Here is a 17,666-nt window from a genome sequence, read left to right on the forward strand (position 1 = left end):
AAAATTCCAAAAACTTTAAATGAATATTTCAAATATCCGAAAGTTCTCCACCAACGTGTACATCAACTTTCATAACCAACTGTACACCAAACTCGTACACCTTTCGATTTCTTTCTGCCCTGCTTACACGAGGCTCGAGTATCGAATATCGGCGGATCGTCGGTTCCTCCGGTGCGCATCTCCTCGTGAAATCGAACCTTTCAAGTGACTTTAGATCCGTGCGTGGCACGGCGTTGCACAGATGTGGACGTGGCCTAACGGTACTCCTCGAAAGTGCGACTCGTGCGCTAACCGATTTTAATGAGTGGACCCGAGCAACCGCGCGACGGAAGCCATAGGCGTGCTGCATTGTGTCACTGTATCATCGGGGGGAGGAATCGAATTGTACTCACCTGAGGTGCACGCTGACAGAATTCTTCCTCCGTGAGTGACGTCAACGTTGCACCGTCGACGTTGAAGCTCTCCAATGGCACCGAGGGCAACTGCAATTGCCTCCTGGCCCATTGTATCCAGGCGGCTACGTCCGCTGCACTCCAACGTCGTGGTTCTGCAACAACAGGACCATTCGAACAGTCGTATTTTAATATTCCTTGGAAAGTTTCCTTTTTAGTTTTGCTCTTCGTGAATATTGTATATTCCTTGAAAATTTTCCTCCAGTGGAATATGGAAATACCAATTTTGAAACGTTATTAATCTGGATATATGAGAGAACCGTGTTCAGACATCGTTCATTTTTGTCTTCGAATGTTAATTCTTCACGAATTTATTTACTCAACATTTCGTTGACATTCAAGTAAATTCTTCTCTTAATAGTTTAATATTTTCAATGTCTAATCAATTCTTTTCGTAATATCTGAATAAAATTATATTGCTACTAATGCAATCATTTGGATGTAAAGTTGTGAGGATAAAATAAGTTGAGATTGTTGAATTAAATAGAGCACGCACCTTTTCACAAATAAATTAGCGAGAGGTGTACATAACACTTCAAATCCTTCTCATATGTTCTCAAATAAACTAGTAAAGCGTCATATAAAACTACGGTTGAAACATGTAATACTAATGCAAGTTTTGCAGTGAAAAATTTATGACACTTCATATTGTTAAGGATCAAGTTAAAACCTCATTACTTTAATATAACTAAATGGTAAAACATAAGGCGAGACATTCAAAAGACCAACGGTCAGATTTCACCACGCCCAATTTCCGCTACCACTTTCGATTCCGTAACCGAACTTTCTATCAGCAGAGTCAAATCAATTTTTTCTCTCCTGAACATTCAGTGCAGACCGTTGCCTTCATGACACAACGATGATCACGTGAGCCGTAATACAAACAGCTTTAACTGTCGAGGAAAATTAGAAATGTAGCGGAAGCATAGCCGGTGACCTTGAGCGAAGCCTCGAAATTTCGTAACTACTCACGAGAGCACGATGTGACTTCGTAACTTATTCCGAGCATGACATCATGGCGCGGACTAATAGTCGAACCGGTCGCTCCTACGTTCACGAAGATAACGTCGAAGTATTGCCCGCGGCAAGGTAGCAAGAAGGCCTAAGTGTCTAATGGACACTCACGCACCTTCTTATTATATACCAGCGAGAACCGTACATTCACGATTTATAAATTTATTGTTACACGATCTGTTCAGTAGCCATTAACTTCCCTAACGGTATGCGAAACAATTTTTTTCTTCCGTATTCAAAGGGCATTGTAAGTTGCCACGTGGTTTTAATACAATTGTAAGGATCACTTTGTTATTAGGTAATTGTATTGTAGTTATATTTTGTTAAATTACGGGTTCCTAAGAGGAACATGATTGTTGCATATCAACAATGAAACTACCAATGTTAAAATGACCTGCTTGTTCTTGTAAATATTAAAAAGATAACAAATGTTTCTCTGAGAAATTATTAACAGTAGATGTATCGTACCTAGTCGAATGACCGGTTTTAAAATTTGATTCAAAATTTTGTGTTTTCGACAATTTAACTTTATATTCTTACATTGTTTAATTGGTTTAGCAATTTTTGTTTTTTCTTTTGTTCAAGTTTCTACTAAAAAAATTGATCGTCTAATTTGCCTATGTTTATTTTGTAATTGTTCAGCTGGTTAGAGTGGGAATAGATAAATATAAAGTGCTGGTACGTTTGGTGTTAAAGAAATTGATTTAGCACCATGCAAAATGAATTGTGAATCAATTATAGTCTTACAGAGTTGTTACACAGAAATTTCAAAAAATCAATTTAACTGCTCGGTAGTTTTGGTGTTAATGACAAAATAGTAGGATTTTTGTTTGTTTTAAGTTCGTTTGTAGTGTGTCCTACGAGTCGAGGTATCGAATATAATTAATATTTTTGTGTTAAGGAATATAAGAGGCGCAGAAATTGCTGCTACTACGTAAAATATTAGTCAGGTTAATTTCAGGGATAAATTTCCATAGGTTCACGTAACCTGTCAAACGTTAAAACGTTGGCACGTCGGAACGTCAAATAATTTGCATTATTTACTGTTTATTATCGTCTGATTCATAACTGTTACCTTATGTTTGCATTTCTTGTACCTTAATATTTGTGTTTTTTGTGTTTTAATATTTGTGTTTATTTCGTTAATTCTGTGTCTCAACATGTAACACAGTTCTTTAATTTTTTATTAATGATACACTCGTTTATTAAAATTGGATTGTTCCACAGTGGTTATTTGGAATTTATTATGTTATGATACATGTATAAAACAAGAATTCGGAATGGTAAGGATTATATATAATGAATTGAATTTAAAATACTGAGAAATAAATAATAAATATTTTGTTTCATATTTGTGAAATAAGCAAAGTAATTACGAAGTAAGGTCATATTTAATGTCTTCTTATGTGAGTAAGTGGAAGGCTCTATCCGTTTCTTCATATCTTGTGATATAAACGCGTAACTGGAACGTTGATTACCAAGAAAATCATGGCTAATTAGCGCAACAATGTTAAAGAAAAAGACATACCTTTTAAATGAAAAGGCAACACTTGGACAATTATCTTAAAAATGTCACAAATGTAACCGAGTAAGTACATTCATTGCACACTATAATAAATAATCGTCTTAACGATTTTACTTCATGACATAACAACGAAACGAATTCATGTAATTAGTTTTTCTTTATAATTGGTTTCAACGATCAAAGATCTCAAAAAGAAAGACGACTCAGATTGCTCTTTGAGGAAGCTATCAATTCTATGGTCTCGAATTGTTCTAATGGAATGGTGAAACACAAATTTCATCGTCGCATTAAGAAAAGTGTATTAACTGTATCCTTAATTTTAATTAAATAAATACATTTCAAGCGAATTTACGTAACTTGAGATATCAGGAGCAAAAACCGAAATTCATTTCCGGAGAATCCACTTTCTTTCACTTATTCATATCGGTATCCTCAGATAAAGTGTTTCCTTTGAGTGACCCCTCAATGTTGCACGAACACATTGTGTTCTACGTTTTATTGGTGTTAGTACGAGACAATGACTTACAAAATTGTTCACAAAATTATATTAATTTATATGGAGACATAATTACAATAGAGCAATAGAATCATAGTTTCAATGACTATTGCATGACGAGTGAATTCCTTCGGTTCCTGAGGGTTCAACACGTTCACTACTAATTTCACTTATTCACTGTACTTCATATAAATGACCAAACAATATTTACAAACTTCAATACGCGTGAAATTGACGCGTTCAAACCTAGCATTACCATTAGAACTACCAAATAGATCAAACTCACTGATTCAAAAAGCTTCAACTAACCAATCACTTTAATTACAAAAGTACACAAACAAATTTATACATTTCACGACATACAAGAATAAGCGACTCGTCAAATTTCAACAAACACACCGTCCCAATTTCGATAGAACAAATGATAAATAACTCCTTCTAATTGCTCGGCAGTTCCAGCGTCAACAGAGTATCGTCACAGGGACAAACGACAGTAGCGAACGGGTTAAGTAGAGAGAAAAAAAAGAAAACTGAAAGCATAAAGAGATCGCGGTGGCAGTTACTCACCCGGATGAATGCCCAGCGCCACGCATGTATTATCAAAGTCTTTCTGCAGCTGTTGGATGGCTAGGCTGAGAACAGGCTCGATTTGTTCCCTGGTCAGGTCTCCGACGCACTCGCCGGGCTCCATGTCCTCGACGAACCCGGTGCCGACGTTGCCAAGATCCACGGGTCTCAGGTTGTACTTTTTTTGGAAGCTGGTATCCCTCAGAACTTCCCTGAGCAACTGATGGTCGCTCTTCTGCCCGTCCTTGAACAGCTCCTCCTCCTTCTGCAGCGGATTTCTGGCCTCGTCTTCTGTTCTCTCAAGTTTCAGTACATTTGTTCTCGCTGCGTCCGCGAAATCCTTCCTAGCGCCCTTGAACAGTAGGTTCCTCAGCGGGGAGCTGTTCTCGAGCTCGACCGGGTCGGGCGAGGAGGACGCGGTCGACGAGGAGGACGTCAACGTGGACGCGGAGGAGTTGCTGGTCACTGTGTTGCTGGTGTTGCCGCTGCAGCTGGACCGCGGCTCCTCCTTGAACAGGATTTCCTTCAGCAACGGGTGCGCTTGGACTGCGGCATCTTCCTTTTTAGCGAAGAAGTCCGCGTCAAGGCTGTTGTAGATGTCCTCTTCCGTTCTGGGCGGTGTGCACGGCACTGTGCAGTCGGTCGAGTCCTCTCGGTAACCCAGACTCTCGGCCAAGAGTCTGCAATCAAAGACATCGGGGGTGGATCATTTGGATGGCTTAACGTTATTTCTTTGATGATGCCTAATCCCTTGACGTATTATTTACTTTCGCTACTGAGCTCGTTTAGCATTTTACAACCTGGGAGAAATGTAAAATTTCCTGATCTATTTTAGGTGGAAATTTCATTTGAAGATAATACATTGATAATAGCAAAATAGCTTTTTGCTTTGAGCTATTGGGGAATAAGCAACGTTGAGTTTTGTTGAATTAATCTAGAAATCTTCATCACGAGTCTCACTCGTCATTGTATGGCAAGGGATTAACCTTTAACCTCCAATTGGCATCGGCTTTAACACGTTCCATGCTGGATCGATTTTCGAACACTTTCGATTCAATTATTTTGCTCTTGACCTGTGAGTTACAATTGTTGGAATAGTATCTTTTTAGAATAATATTGACTTCGCAATAGATTATTGAAAATTTGTTCGTTTTACAATGAGAATACCAAATGGCCCGAATGGAAAGTTCAGTCTTGTTTGGGTTTTGGTTAAGTAAGAATGTATTTTGCGCGCAATAGAATCAAAACATGAAGTGTGTACTCGTCACACGCAGGACGAATGTACCTAGGGTATAATTTAATGAAGATATTTTTAAGAAAACATATTTAAAGCAAAACAAAGGAGAATAACGTGTTTATCTGAAGAAATAAAGAATTCATTGTTGAAAGAATTAGTATCATTTCAAGCTTTAAGATGACGTTTATACGCGTCAAACGCAGTTAACACGTTGAACGCCGTACGATTTCATAAAGCAAAAATAGTTTTGCAAAAGTTATCGCACGCTCGTCTAGCCGAATGTCATCGCATTAGGCAGCATTATTTAGAATATAGAAATGTTTTCAAATGATCATCGTTTAACTGAGTGAACTATAGTAATTCGCTTTGGTTCGGGGTCACCGGTGACCCCCACGGCATTCAACGTGGTAAATGGTTGAATTGCAAAGTTCAATATCAGTGAAATGCGAACCAGTGGGCTGGGAAGCTGCCAGCATAAAATCGATATATTAACCCTTTGCACTCGACGATATTTTTCATTACAAACATTCATTATTTTCTCACGAAATATTAGCAATATTATTCGCAACTTACATAAAGAAACATCTTGCATACATTATGGGGCAGAATTGTTTTATTTCTATGTTTCATGTGTTAATACATTATTCAAAATTTTATGTTGAATTTTTTATTTTATAATTCTGCTGTGTTCAATTGAGGACCACACCCTATCGAGTATAAAGGGTTAACTCTTTGCGGACGAATGTCGACATTTTGACGAGACGAAATGTTCATATTTGGAAGACTAAGTCGCAGACAAATCCTTTAATTACTTCTCTTTTTTCTATTAACCCTCTGTAGGCCCTTGTAATTTTGAAGTCACACGTCAGTGTATTGGAATCTTGTTGATTTATTTCATTTTGCACTCAAAGTGGTGAGTAAAATTAAGTAATCAGTTAACTTAAACTTTTATACGCTCAGGCGTGAAAGTTTAACGTCATTGTAACTTGAAAGTTACAAAATATACTCGTTTGATGAAATTATTGAAACTATTGAGTACATTGTTGATTCGTATTCATATGAGGATATTTATTAATTTTGTCCTGCATACATTTTGTTATAATCACGAACAAAAATTCGGCCCATAGAGGGTTAATTAAGCAATTGGTATATAATTTATCTTTATCCCTTGAAGGTTCTGTACATTTCAAAGAATCTTCGTCCGCAAAGGGTTAATACAGGACGAGAGACAATGTTATTATGTCTGAGAGAGAGAGGTTGTTAGAGAAGCGCAAGAGTGAATGAGAATGCGTGTTGGCAGTGTGTTGTGACTAAGCGGTCATCGACACGATAGTTCACGATGGTTAGGCGAAAGACGTCTAACGGCCGAAAACGATCGTGCCCCGGTCGTTGGGTCGATGGCACCTAGTCGTGACCCGCGAGATGTATCAGTGTGCGTGCGTGTGTGAATGCGTGTTTGTCGTAATCCGTGAGTATGAATGATCCGCGGAACGAACGCGACTGTGGGAGAGAGTGATAGTCGAACGTCAGGGAGCGAGCGTGAAAGAGCGTATAGAGAGAGCATAGCGAAAGAGAGAAAGAGAGGTTTGTTGATTCGATTGATTTTCCAGAAAATCCGTTTTCCGGAAAAATTGATTTTACATTAATTGAATGAATAAAAATATTCATCTTTTCTAGAAGTTTTTCTTTGGAGCCGAAGGAGTCCTTAGATTACCGTTTAGCCAGGCAACAATTATCGGGTCTTCTTTAAAGACAATGTTTAAGGGCTAAGACTTGAAATCATTATTTTCATTATTAGGGTAATTCCGGGTGAGACGGCACAATTTCATTTAGTCAAATGTGCGTGTTTTCAATTGTCTTTAGTTGTATACTGAATTATGTATAGTGGCCTATTTATGTTTTATGTCTTCTTGTATGTATTTACTTTCATGCTGTATATCTGTATATGGATACATCGAATTCTGTTGTTGCTTGAAATTATTCTCAGGATATAAAAGTTAAAGCAATTTAATTTAATTGATCAGCTGTATACAAAAACACACGAGAAATGTTTATATAGGGAACAGAATGCAAAAACAAAGATAATAATACGTAATCTCGAATGGAACAGTATTGTGAATTCATAACTCACAGAATAGGTTCTACTTGTAAAAACAGATCAACTGTTTTTTAATAAAATAATGTTACTATAAGCATTAAACATAACGGTGCATGCGTATAATACGACCTTCGAAAGAAATATGGAGAACCATTTTAGTGCCATTTTACGAGCTGGAGAATGTATTATAATTTCATCGAAGAAGTATAATTATTTATACATTAAAGCTTAATTGATGAAATTTCAAGTAAATCAAATTTCTCCACACGTAGTATTTATGTACACTTTATATTTGTCTCGGCCATTGCAATTGCGAATTCCAATTTAATTGAAAAGAGTGCGGTGGGGCCTTAATTAACCGGACTTTGATTATCCGCGGTTTTTGTTTTCCGGTTATTGGCAATTCAGTGTACCGAGATCACGTAAAAAATCAGATATTATGAATCTAAATTTGAATGACTTGTCACTTCCGACGACAAACGTATATTTCGTACGATACTTTTAAATTACAGACGTATTGCAAAGTTAATTAGAGTATACAGAGAACAAAAAGATCAAAATTTCTTTTCTACTTCATTTATTTGTTTATTCTTCAGTAACACATTGAACAAGAATGACGTAACAGTCTAGATAACATGTAAATTGATTTTATGTACGACTTTCCATGACCTGAACGAGTCAAAGCAAACAATTAGAACAAAACTGCATTTCTGGGCACGATTTTAACCCTTTGAACTCTGTAGGCTCCAATATTGCACCAGTTGTAATATTGAATATTTTAATGAATCAAAGAAACTACCCTGAAATTATTAGATTTTCCACACATCCAAATTTTCTACTGAGAAGGAAAATAAAAGATCGAAGGAATTGTTATAGCATTTGTAGTTTTCACTAGGGATACTATAAAAATTAGTTGCAGTTGCTGATAGATTACAAAACCATCTGGAGTGCTAAGGGTTAAAGTTAAAAGTGTGCGGCTATTGCCTCGAAAACAAAACAATGCACCAAAAGAATTGAACTGTACAAAAAGAGAACAAGGTTTACCTGGATTCTTGTAGGATGGCCAGTAGGTCGAGGCTTTTTTCCCTCTTGACTGGTTGTTTCGCTGACGGTTCCGGGCTTGTCGGGTAGAACTGTGCGCTCTGAGGACTCCTGGGAACGTAGTAAGGACTCGTCGGGTACCCCGGTGAACCTTCGTACGAGTAATTAGGGGACAGTGGCAGTTCACCACCGGCACCTGGATACAGTGGACTCGAGTAAGTGGTGATAGGTGAGCCAGGACGCGGCGATTGTGCTTCTTGTTTGATTTGCGCTGGTTTCAACGTGTTCTGTGCACTCGTGGCGCCATAATCATCCGAAAGAAGGGACAGATCGAACTGGAATGTGCTGTAATCGAAAGACGGCGAATAGCCGGCTGCGGAGGGTACTGTCTGTGGCATCTGCAACAAAAATTGTTTCTGGTTATTCCAGTGTACTTTCGCTTGATTAATATTAGGCACCAGAAAAAATTCGCGCGGGTTCTTAACCCTTTAGCAGTGACAGAGTTTTTCGTTGGCACGCATCCCTAAGAAAGTGTATCGAAACCACGAAAACACTGAATTGAACTGAATTAAACGAATATAAAATGATCACATTTATATAATATATGACTGACGGAAGATGTAATTGTTGAATTAGAATTTATTTACGTCTGATCTAAGCTTTGCTACAATTACTGTCAGTACTTTACGGGCGTTTACTAGCGATAACAGTATACCAAAACTAAATTTTTAAATTGCTTTCAGGGGCTAACAGTAGACAAGAGGTTCAGTCAACGTTGATATACAGATGTTTTTGTAAAATAATTTTATTATTCATAACTGAAGAGTCAACTACAATCTTGATAAAGACAATAAGTGTAATGTTAATTGAACATGTAGGTTTGTGAATATAAACATAAGTTACTGCCAATACTAATTTTATTCATTAAATTATTAGCGGAATACTGATTGAAATCGGACATCAATTCATTGCTAACAAGAAAACAAACTTTTTCTGGTATCTAATATCCGTTTATATAAATTTATTAACCCTTTGTGCCTTATGATAACGTGCCAGACTCGTGAAGATTTAAAACAGAATTTAAGAGGCATAAATACTACTCGACTCCCAGGAATTTTTATAGTGCACGGATATCACGGATTTACAGTGCACGCTACCGTGCTGAATTCCTAATTAGAATTCGATTTTATTCCCAACGATTCCGCTTAATTCTAATTTATGCAAAGTAGCGCAGAAAAATATATTTGCATAAAGACCTATACCGCGTCAGGCGCCGCATTCCCGCTTTCACACGTTGCAATTTGTCGTTCGTAATGTTTTACCATTAATTACATTGTAGCAGTAAGAATTTGATTGAAGCGTAAACATTTATTTTTTCCATGGTGTGCTTCCATTAAAAACTAAAATATGAACTTCAACACTTTCTTCTATGATTTTTCACGAAATTATGGTTGATAGAACTTTGTCGTTAATAATTTATGGAAAATAATTTGACGCTGTGTCTACAATTATTCTTAAAATTGAAGATTGATAATGAACAGCAAATATTTCATTTGTAGAATTTCCTGTTTATAGTCGTTGAATCACGTTCTATATAGTTTAAAATAATATTATCTAATATTTACATTAATATTACATTATCTAATATTAATGTTAACATTGTCTATGCATATTAATAATATATTATCTAATATTACTATTAACGTTATCTATTTATATTAATGCTGTATTACCTAATATTAATATTAATATTATCCATGTATATTAATATTATATTATCTAATATTACCATTAGCACAATCGTATATTTATTATATTTGATTTTCCCAATCAAGAAACTTTCACTGTACGAACATACGATATTACGTTTCATTAATGTTTTATACTTTACGTTCCCGATCGTCCGTACAATGTACTTCGAACTGTGCGAGCCGAATGATCTATTAGAAATGATACACTTTCCCCAAGAGAGGCTCGCTGGACCCAGGGGTCCATTTATCTTTCCGCGTGTTTATTGCCCGTCCTGCGCTTAAACTCGCGTCAGTTTGTTACGCTCCGTAAGTCACTTATGGCTCAGGGCGATCTCGGGCACCATCTTTGAAACTCGCGAAGCGTCCGAGGCGGCGATATCGTTCCGTCAAACGTCCAATTTGAGCGTAAACATCACGACCACTTCTATGCGAGTCTTCAACCATGCTCGGAGAACTTCCCAGCATTTTTATAATTTTTCGGACCATAAAGATAATTCATTATTATTATAGTGCATCGGTATTAGAACTACAGTGCCACGCAGAATGGCTGATCTTAGTTTGCTTGTCGTTATTTTAGAAGTATCAACCCTCTGCGGACGAAGATTCTTTGAAATATACAAAACTTTCAGCAGACGAAGCAAAATTATATACCAATTGCTTAAATAATAGAAAAGCCAGAAAGTACGTGCTGATCTCTTGCTGTTTGAATAATTAAATCGTTCGTTGGTGACTTTGTCTTCGAAACATCAACATTTCATTTCACCGAAATGTCGACATTCGTCCGCAAAGGGTTAAATATCTGAAGTGATTTTAGAAGTAGTTTTATTTGAATATTATTGTAAATATATAACGAAACTGGGAACATTTATTATTACAATTTTTATAAGGATTATAGTCAATATTTATAATATGTTTATAATAACTATAATATCAATATTTATGTTTAATATTCATTGTATTAAACGCTTGGTAGTTCTAGCGTTGAAGTGTGTTTTTGCAATTGCAAGGATGAACAAGATTTTCAAAATACTGTCGATAAATTAGATGTTTGATTAACGTCATAGTTATTGACTTTAGCAAGATTGTAGTTAATTGTTTAGTTATGAATAATAATTTTATATACTTCGTATGAGCAACTTTCAATTTTGGACGATATTAGAAGTTTGAATACATACTAACTGAAAATTAGATAGCTTTAAAAATCTATTTCCTCACACAATTCATAAACACGAACTCGTTACCATTCGATTCCGATTAAGAGAAGCTTCTTCTCCCACAAAAAATTAAACACTCCCGAATATAAACAAATTAACTTATTAACCGTGGAATTTAATTTCAGAAATCTCTGATAACGCTCGTAATGAAATCAAATAATAAACAGTACACTCATCTAACAAAGATCAAACGCACCTATAATATATTCCAACGAAAAGCTAAAGCAAAACGAGGAACTACATATTTATCTGAAAAAATAAATCATTTATCATCGACAGAATAATTATCGTTTCGACTTTAAAATAACGTGTATGCTCGTCGAACGCAGTTACCTCCAACATTCCCACAAACTCCCGTGTACACATCGACTCAACACTTAAAAGCCGAAACCACGCAACTTCCCACATTATTCAAACAAACCCCGATCCAGATTCACCCACAGAACCCCCTTAGACTCCCCGTTCCCATAAATCCCGCGAATTCCATCGCGCTCCGCCACCGTTAAATCAAAGAAACGTTCGTGGACCGGGGCTCCGCCGGTCGACGGAGAGCGGTAATTAAAACTTCACCCCCGTGCATCGAGAGCGAGGGGTCAAAGGGTTCGATACGATCGGGGCCCGCGATACTCGCAGCGCGAAAATAGCGTGGCCGAGATGAGCCCGACCGATAATAAATATCGTCTGGAATTTCCTTGTAAATAATCGCTAACGACTTCGCTATTATCTCGTGTTCGCTACATTCGCGCGCGAGCGAGCGAGCGCACGGTCCGGCTGTTCTGAAAAAGAAGGGAAGCCCGAGCCAAAACGAAACACTTTCCCCGGACAGACGCGGAGGACGGTTCGGCCCGCGGCCTGCGCGAAGCTCTAGCGCGGTGCACCTTAAGGGCCCATTTATCTTTCCGTGTGTTTATTGCCCGTCGTGTGTTTGACCTCGCATCAGTTTGTTACGCTTTGTAAGCCCATTACAACGTTCCCAGTGCATCTTCCCTACGCTCAGGCGGGGTCGCGTCTGACATTTTGACGTAGTGCCCCGCAAAGGTCGACGCGAAATAAACGATTATACCCATACCACGGTGCCCGCGGATTTGCACGGTTACGCTGGATATGCCCACGTTAGAGACACAATACCACCGGGCCCGTCTCTCCCCCTTTTCCCGCTGCACCGTTGCACCGATCCAACGATGCAACGATGCGCGCGGCCGTCCTCTGCTCGACGCGGGCTCACGGACGGCGGAGGAGGAGGAGGAGGAGGAGGAGAGATAACCCTAGGAGAAGAGATACGGGGGAAGGAACACTGGCACAAAAGAGAACCGCTTATTCCTCGGCTTCTCCTAGCCTACCGCGAAAGGTCCCGGGGAGAAAGAGAATGTTTATCTATGCTGATGGGATCTATGGACGATGGAATTCCTCGACGGGCTTTCCTGAATAGCTTCGGATAGAGGGTGTTAGCCCCCTGGCTGTGCTCTTTCTACACCTGTGCTGTGTTGGTGTGCTATTTTAGGGTATGTGGAGCTCGACGGGTTTGCTGAATTACAGGAATTCGCGGAGATGTCTTGAAGGGGTTTGGATATGAATTTTCGGCGGAATTTCCTGCGTTTGCTTGGGGATTGAGGGTTGCTGACGGAGTAGCAGTTGAGATTGAAAGGGTTTTGGAAATTACTGCTTGGAACTGTTGCGTATCGGTTTGGATTGGGATGATTCGGGAGAATTGAAATAAGGTCATAATCGTTATTACGTATGTCTGTTCTATATGGGGTTCGTATCGATTTTATATCGGTTCTGTGGTGGTTATTTTTTGGTTCTATGTCGTTTCCATATCGCTTCTTTATCGATTTTGTATCGGTTTCATATTGGTTATATTTTTGTTCTATATAGATTTTATTTCAGTATTATATCTACTTTATATTAGGTCTATATCGATTCTATATTGATTCTGTAATAAAAGTCGGTGAGTTGTGATACTCCTACAATGATTCTGTAATTTCTCGCATTTCGTATCTACGTATTATGAATGATAAATTTCGAAGTATGATACTACGAGGTATGAATGATAAATTTTAATAATACAAATGACGCAATAACAAAAGACTATCTTATCGTGTTCTTATCATTGTACCGATAAAAGAACTGTTTAAAAAATTCGAATAACAATACATATAAAAATACTGTTGTGACATGTTCAGACTATTCTAAGTTGATCGATTCTGTCCATAAAATTGAACGACTGAAATCTATTTTATAAATTCTTAACATTTTCTACATAACGGTACATAAAAAAACATGATAAATTATAAAATTATAATAAAATCAAGATAATATTAAGATAAATTAAATTACAAAATTAATAGAATTAAGATAAACCTGAGATAAAGTATGTTATAAACAACAAGAGAATAAATTATTTCACATAAAGTGTATAGCGTAAAAAAGGTTACTATCACCTCTAAACTTTTTCCAGTTGGATGCAAGTAACACTAGAACTACCGAGCATTTATTATGATTGATGTGTAATCTCTGTAAAAATAGTAACAATAGATTATTCTCAGATTTTTTTAGATATGGCTTATAGAATTCAAGTGAAACTATTTATTTTTAAATCATTCCGAATATTCAGTGCTTTTAACACGTTCGCTGCCAACATTACATATTTGTGACAGCCGTAATCGTATATTTTACATAATGAAAATGAAATGAATCCTACAGATATTGTTATTAGAAATTATGAACTACGACATTATATTTAAGAACTCAGTGACTCGTTTCAGTTTCATTTTTCTAATACTTTGTTTAGATTTATTGGATTGAAAAAGATATAATTGAGGAGACCGTCATTGAAATTGGCGCTGGTAGCGGACGTGTTAACACGTCGACTACCACTGTAGTCCCATTGGATCGGAGTTTCGAAATGACTTGAAAATAATTGTGATTCATAAGGGAACCGACGTTGAATAGAAATGTTCGATAGATTAAATAATTAGATAACAGTGTAACGTAAGAATTGTGGTAGCAAAGAATTAATGATTCCTATTTATCGTTGCTGCGAAGGAATAAGTGATAAGTAGAACGCTGATGAGGTGTGAACAATTGGAAAACAAGAAAACCGAAATCATTTCGACTGGATCGATAGTTCTAGTGTTAAATTGACGGCGGTGGACGCGGGCGTGTTTGAAATCGTTCGTAGCAGAAGCAACTGGTGTCCGCGTTGTTCGATTTACCCGGACGTTACGTTCCAGTATATTGGGGGAACACTTTCTTTTTTGCGACTGCGCGTTCGGCAAAAATCGCGTCCGCAACGACAAGTTTTTACGACTTCCTCGGTTTCCTACTATCTCCTTGGCCTTTCCTAAGGACCAGTCATTGACGTCACGTTACTGACTAACCAACGATGCAGCTGCATTCTCTCCTTTCGTGCATTAAGCACGGAATTCCAGTGAAGTCACGACGCCGCGGATCGACCTCATCAATTTCGAGGGATCGACACATTTTTCCAGCAAAGTACTCTTGAGGGCGCCCGAGGAAACTGGGACGAACTACAACTTTCTCGGATGTAAAAGTAAAACATAATTATTTTCTGAAACCGATCTCTCGTTCATCTTTCCTCGGAGGTGTTTGAACTTTTATAAGGAATAAAATGAGACATTTCTCGTTTTTACTGATCCATATTTGGACAGTCGAGTAAATTGACGGAGGCGTTATTTCACGAACAATTTAATAATAATTTGTAACATCAGTATTTGGATAAAATGTAAATAAATATATTTACTATGCATTATTTCGTTAACAATTTAGTAATATTTTATAAAATCGATATTTAAAGAAAATGTAAATGAATAGTTTTATTATACATTATTTAGTGAATAACTTAATTCTATGAAATCAATGTCTGAATAAAATACTTAGTATATATTATAGGTATCTCTTGAAAATAAGAGAAATAATCTGTTACAACCTTGAAGTAGTGATTATCAAGAGATTCATTTGAAATGGCCTTTTCGGTGTATTTTATTTATAAAGCATTCACATATTCATTGGAATTCGATTTTAATAGTATCTAAGCGTATCAGGGTTGCTACGTCGCTAATGAACGCGAGCCGAGATTCGCGAATCGTTGTTTCGTCTCGATGGTATAACTCATTCCAGCGGACGGACGCATTTTTCACACAAAAGAGCCGAATGCTCGCCGAAAGCGAGTAATAAAATGCCATTTTAATAGTGTGTGCCCATTTATAAATCGAATCGCATCGAAGGCTTTTTTCGCGTGCGCGCATAGCCTGTTAATTGGCCGGTTGTTTTTAGGACCCCCAATAATTAGCTGAAACGAGGGAAGGCGAAAGCTCGATACAGTTTCTCATCTCGCAGTATAGATGAACCGATTGAAACGTTGTTCGTGTTCCTGTTATTGGTAGTTTGCGAAACAATCCCCTTAATTGGGCGAAGCCGCGCTAAAAAAAGAACGAAAACGAGCGAGAAAGAACTTTATTGTGGTAGCCTTGAATGGAAATCTGCGAACGTCTCCGTTAATTTATGTAACTTTTATATTTTTCGATCTCGTACCGCGACAAACAACAGAAGAATCGATATAAATACTGTGGTTACTTGAAAAATGCGCGCAGTACATGATCTCAAAAACTAGCCCCACTATCAATCATGTATCAATCTTTAACCCCTTGACCTACGATGTCGTGTCAGACTCATGACGAAAATTTTAAACTGAATTTCAGAAATCTACGTGTTATTTATTTTTTAAAATGTATATTAAATATCACTTTTCTATTAACAATCCTTAACTTTTGGAGCAAACGCAGACACAGAGTAAGCAACAAAATCTTTTCTTTTCCTAATAAATAATTAACGATAAAGTAGTTGTATCGACTACAGTTAAAAAGTAAATCATAAGGGGTTAATATATAAATAGAACTATAGTATTTACAGTAAGTACACTGATTCATAATAAATTACCGGATGAACTATTATATTTAACTAGAATTGCAAAATTACGATAAATAATTCGTTCGACAATGAGTAATTATTCCTTTGCAACAAATCGATAAGCATTTCGTATTTCTTACATTCATTTATCTCTCTTATATATGCATTTTTTTGGCTACGAAATTTTGACAAGAAATTCTGATAAGGCTCGAAGATAGTCGAGCGTTTCGCGAGAAGAAGCGACCGAACGCAAAGCGGAAATTAATGTTGCAATTGCTACTAATGCTCTTATTGGCGCGTTACATAATTACCGGAATGCTTATGATTCGGACGTGTGTACGATTTGTGAAAGTATCGATAAGTCGAATGTATATGAATCACCCATTTACGATGAGTCATTGACTTGCTAGAAAGTCATGAGCCTTGTAAAAAATATCCTTCTTGTGTCATTATTAATGAATGATTCACGGTTGTCGATGTCGTATCACCCCGAATTGCAGATAAACTGTACACAACGTCTCGATGATAAGACGAAATCGCGGTTGTATACCGAACTTCTGCTCGTATCTTTTCGGCAACTCACGAATTCGATATGTATTCTCTTTCTGATGTTGTATCTTCTTTTTATTCCATTTTAAGTAGCCAAAGGAAACACATTCCAAATTCATTCATTCGTTTGGTAAAGTTTCAATTTTTATTTGTCTGTTGTTTTCGTTCTTTGTTTATTCAACACGTTGACTGCCACGAAAAGCATCAGCGTTTTACGTACCACTTACACCCTCGTATCAAATATAAATAGGAATAATTATTAATTATTTGCTACCACAATTCATACGTTACAATATTATCCAGTTATTTAAGTTGTTGAATATTTTTATTCGACGTCAGTTGTCTTATGAATTCTAATTGTTTTCAAGTTATTTCGAAGCTCCGGTCACCAGTGACTAGGTGGCAGTCGACGTGTCAACAATAGAAGTACCGTACCAGTTCTTTTGTTCCGCAATGATTGATACCTTAAAAGCATGAAATATTCAAAGTGATCTTGAAAATAAGTAGTTTCACTTGGATACTGTAATGATTATCCGAAGAAACTCAAAGTAATCTATTGTTACAATTTTTATAGGTATTACACGTGAATCATATGAAATACTCGGTAGTTCGAATGTTAATTAAAGTTTATTTTCAGAAAAGTTGCTAAAATAAGATTTTGTGCAATTAATACAGTGATAACAGTATCACTGTAATCAATATTCTTTAGTAATCTGTCTCTGAACTCATTATAGACGAATTTTGTACGCTGATGATAATTTCAGCTAATTATGATCTTCCTTATCCTTTAGAA

At 37.0% G+C, this 17,666-nt stretch overlaps 1 protein-coding gene across 4 annotated transcripts in view; it reads right to left on the reverse strand.

The window, feature by feature from the left end:
• Positions 1–17,666, reverse strand: part of Ets98B (DNA-binding protein Ets98B) — a 143,150-nt gene that overhangs the window by 30,051 nt on the left and 95,433 nt on the right. For all 4 annotated transcript variants that reach the window (XR_012999585.1, XM_031980340.2, XM_076371740.1 and 1 more), the window contains exons 2-4: positions 8,434–8,828; positions 4,055–4,734; positions 393–547 (exon numbers count right to left, since the gene is read on the reverse strand). Coding sequence is in view for 3 of the 4 variants with exons in the window: in XM_031980340.2 (XP_031836200.1) it covers positions 393–547; positions 4,055–4,734; positions 8,434–8,828 (1,230 nt within the window). In the remaining variant the exon portion in view is untranslated. The remainder of the gene's footprint in view (positions 1–392; positions 548–4,054; positions 4,735–8,433; positions 8,829–17,666) is intronic.

Source organism: Nomia melanderi, chromosome 1 (assembly GCF_051020985.1).
Source record: "Nomia melanderi isolate GNS246 chromosome 1, iyNomMela1, whole genome shotgun sequence".
NCBI lineage: Eukaryota > Metazoa > Arthropoda > Insecta > Hymenoptera > Halictidae > Nomia > Nomia melanderi.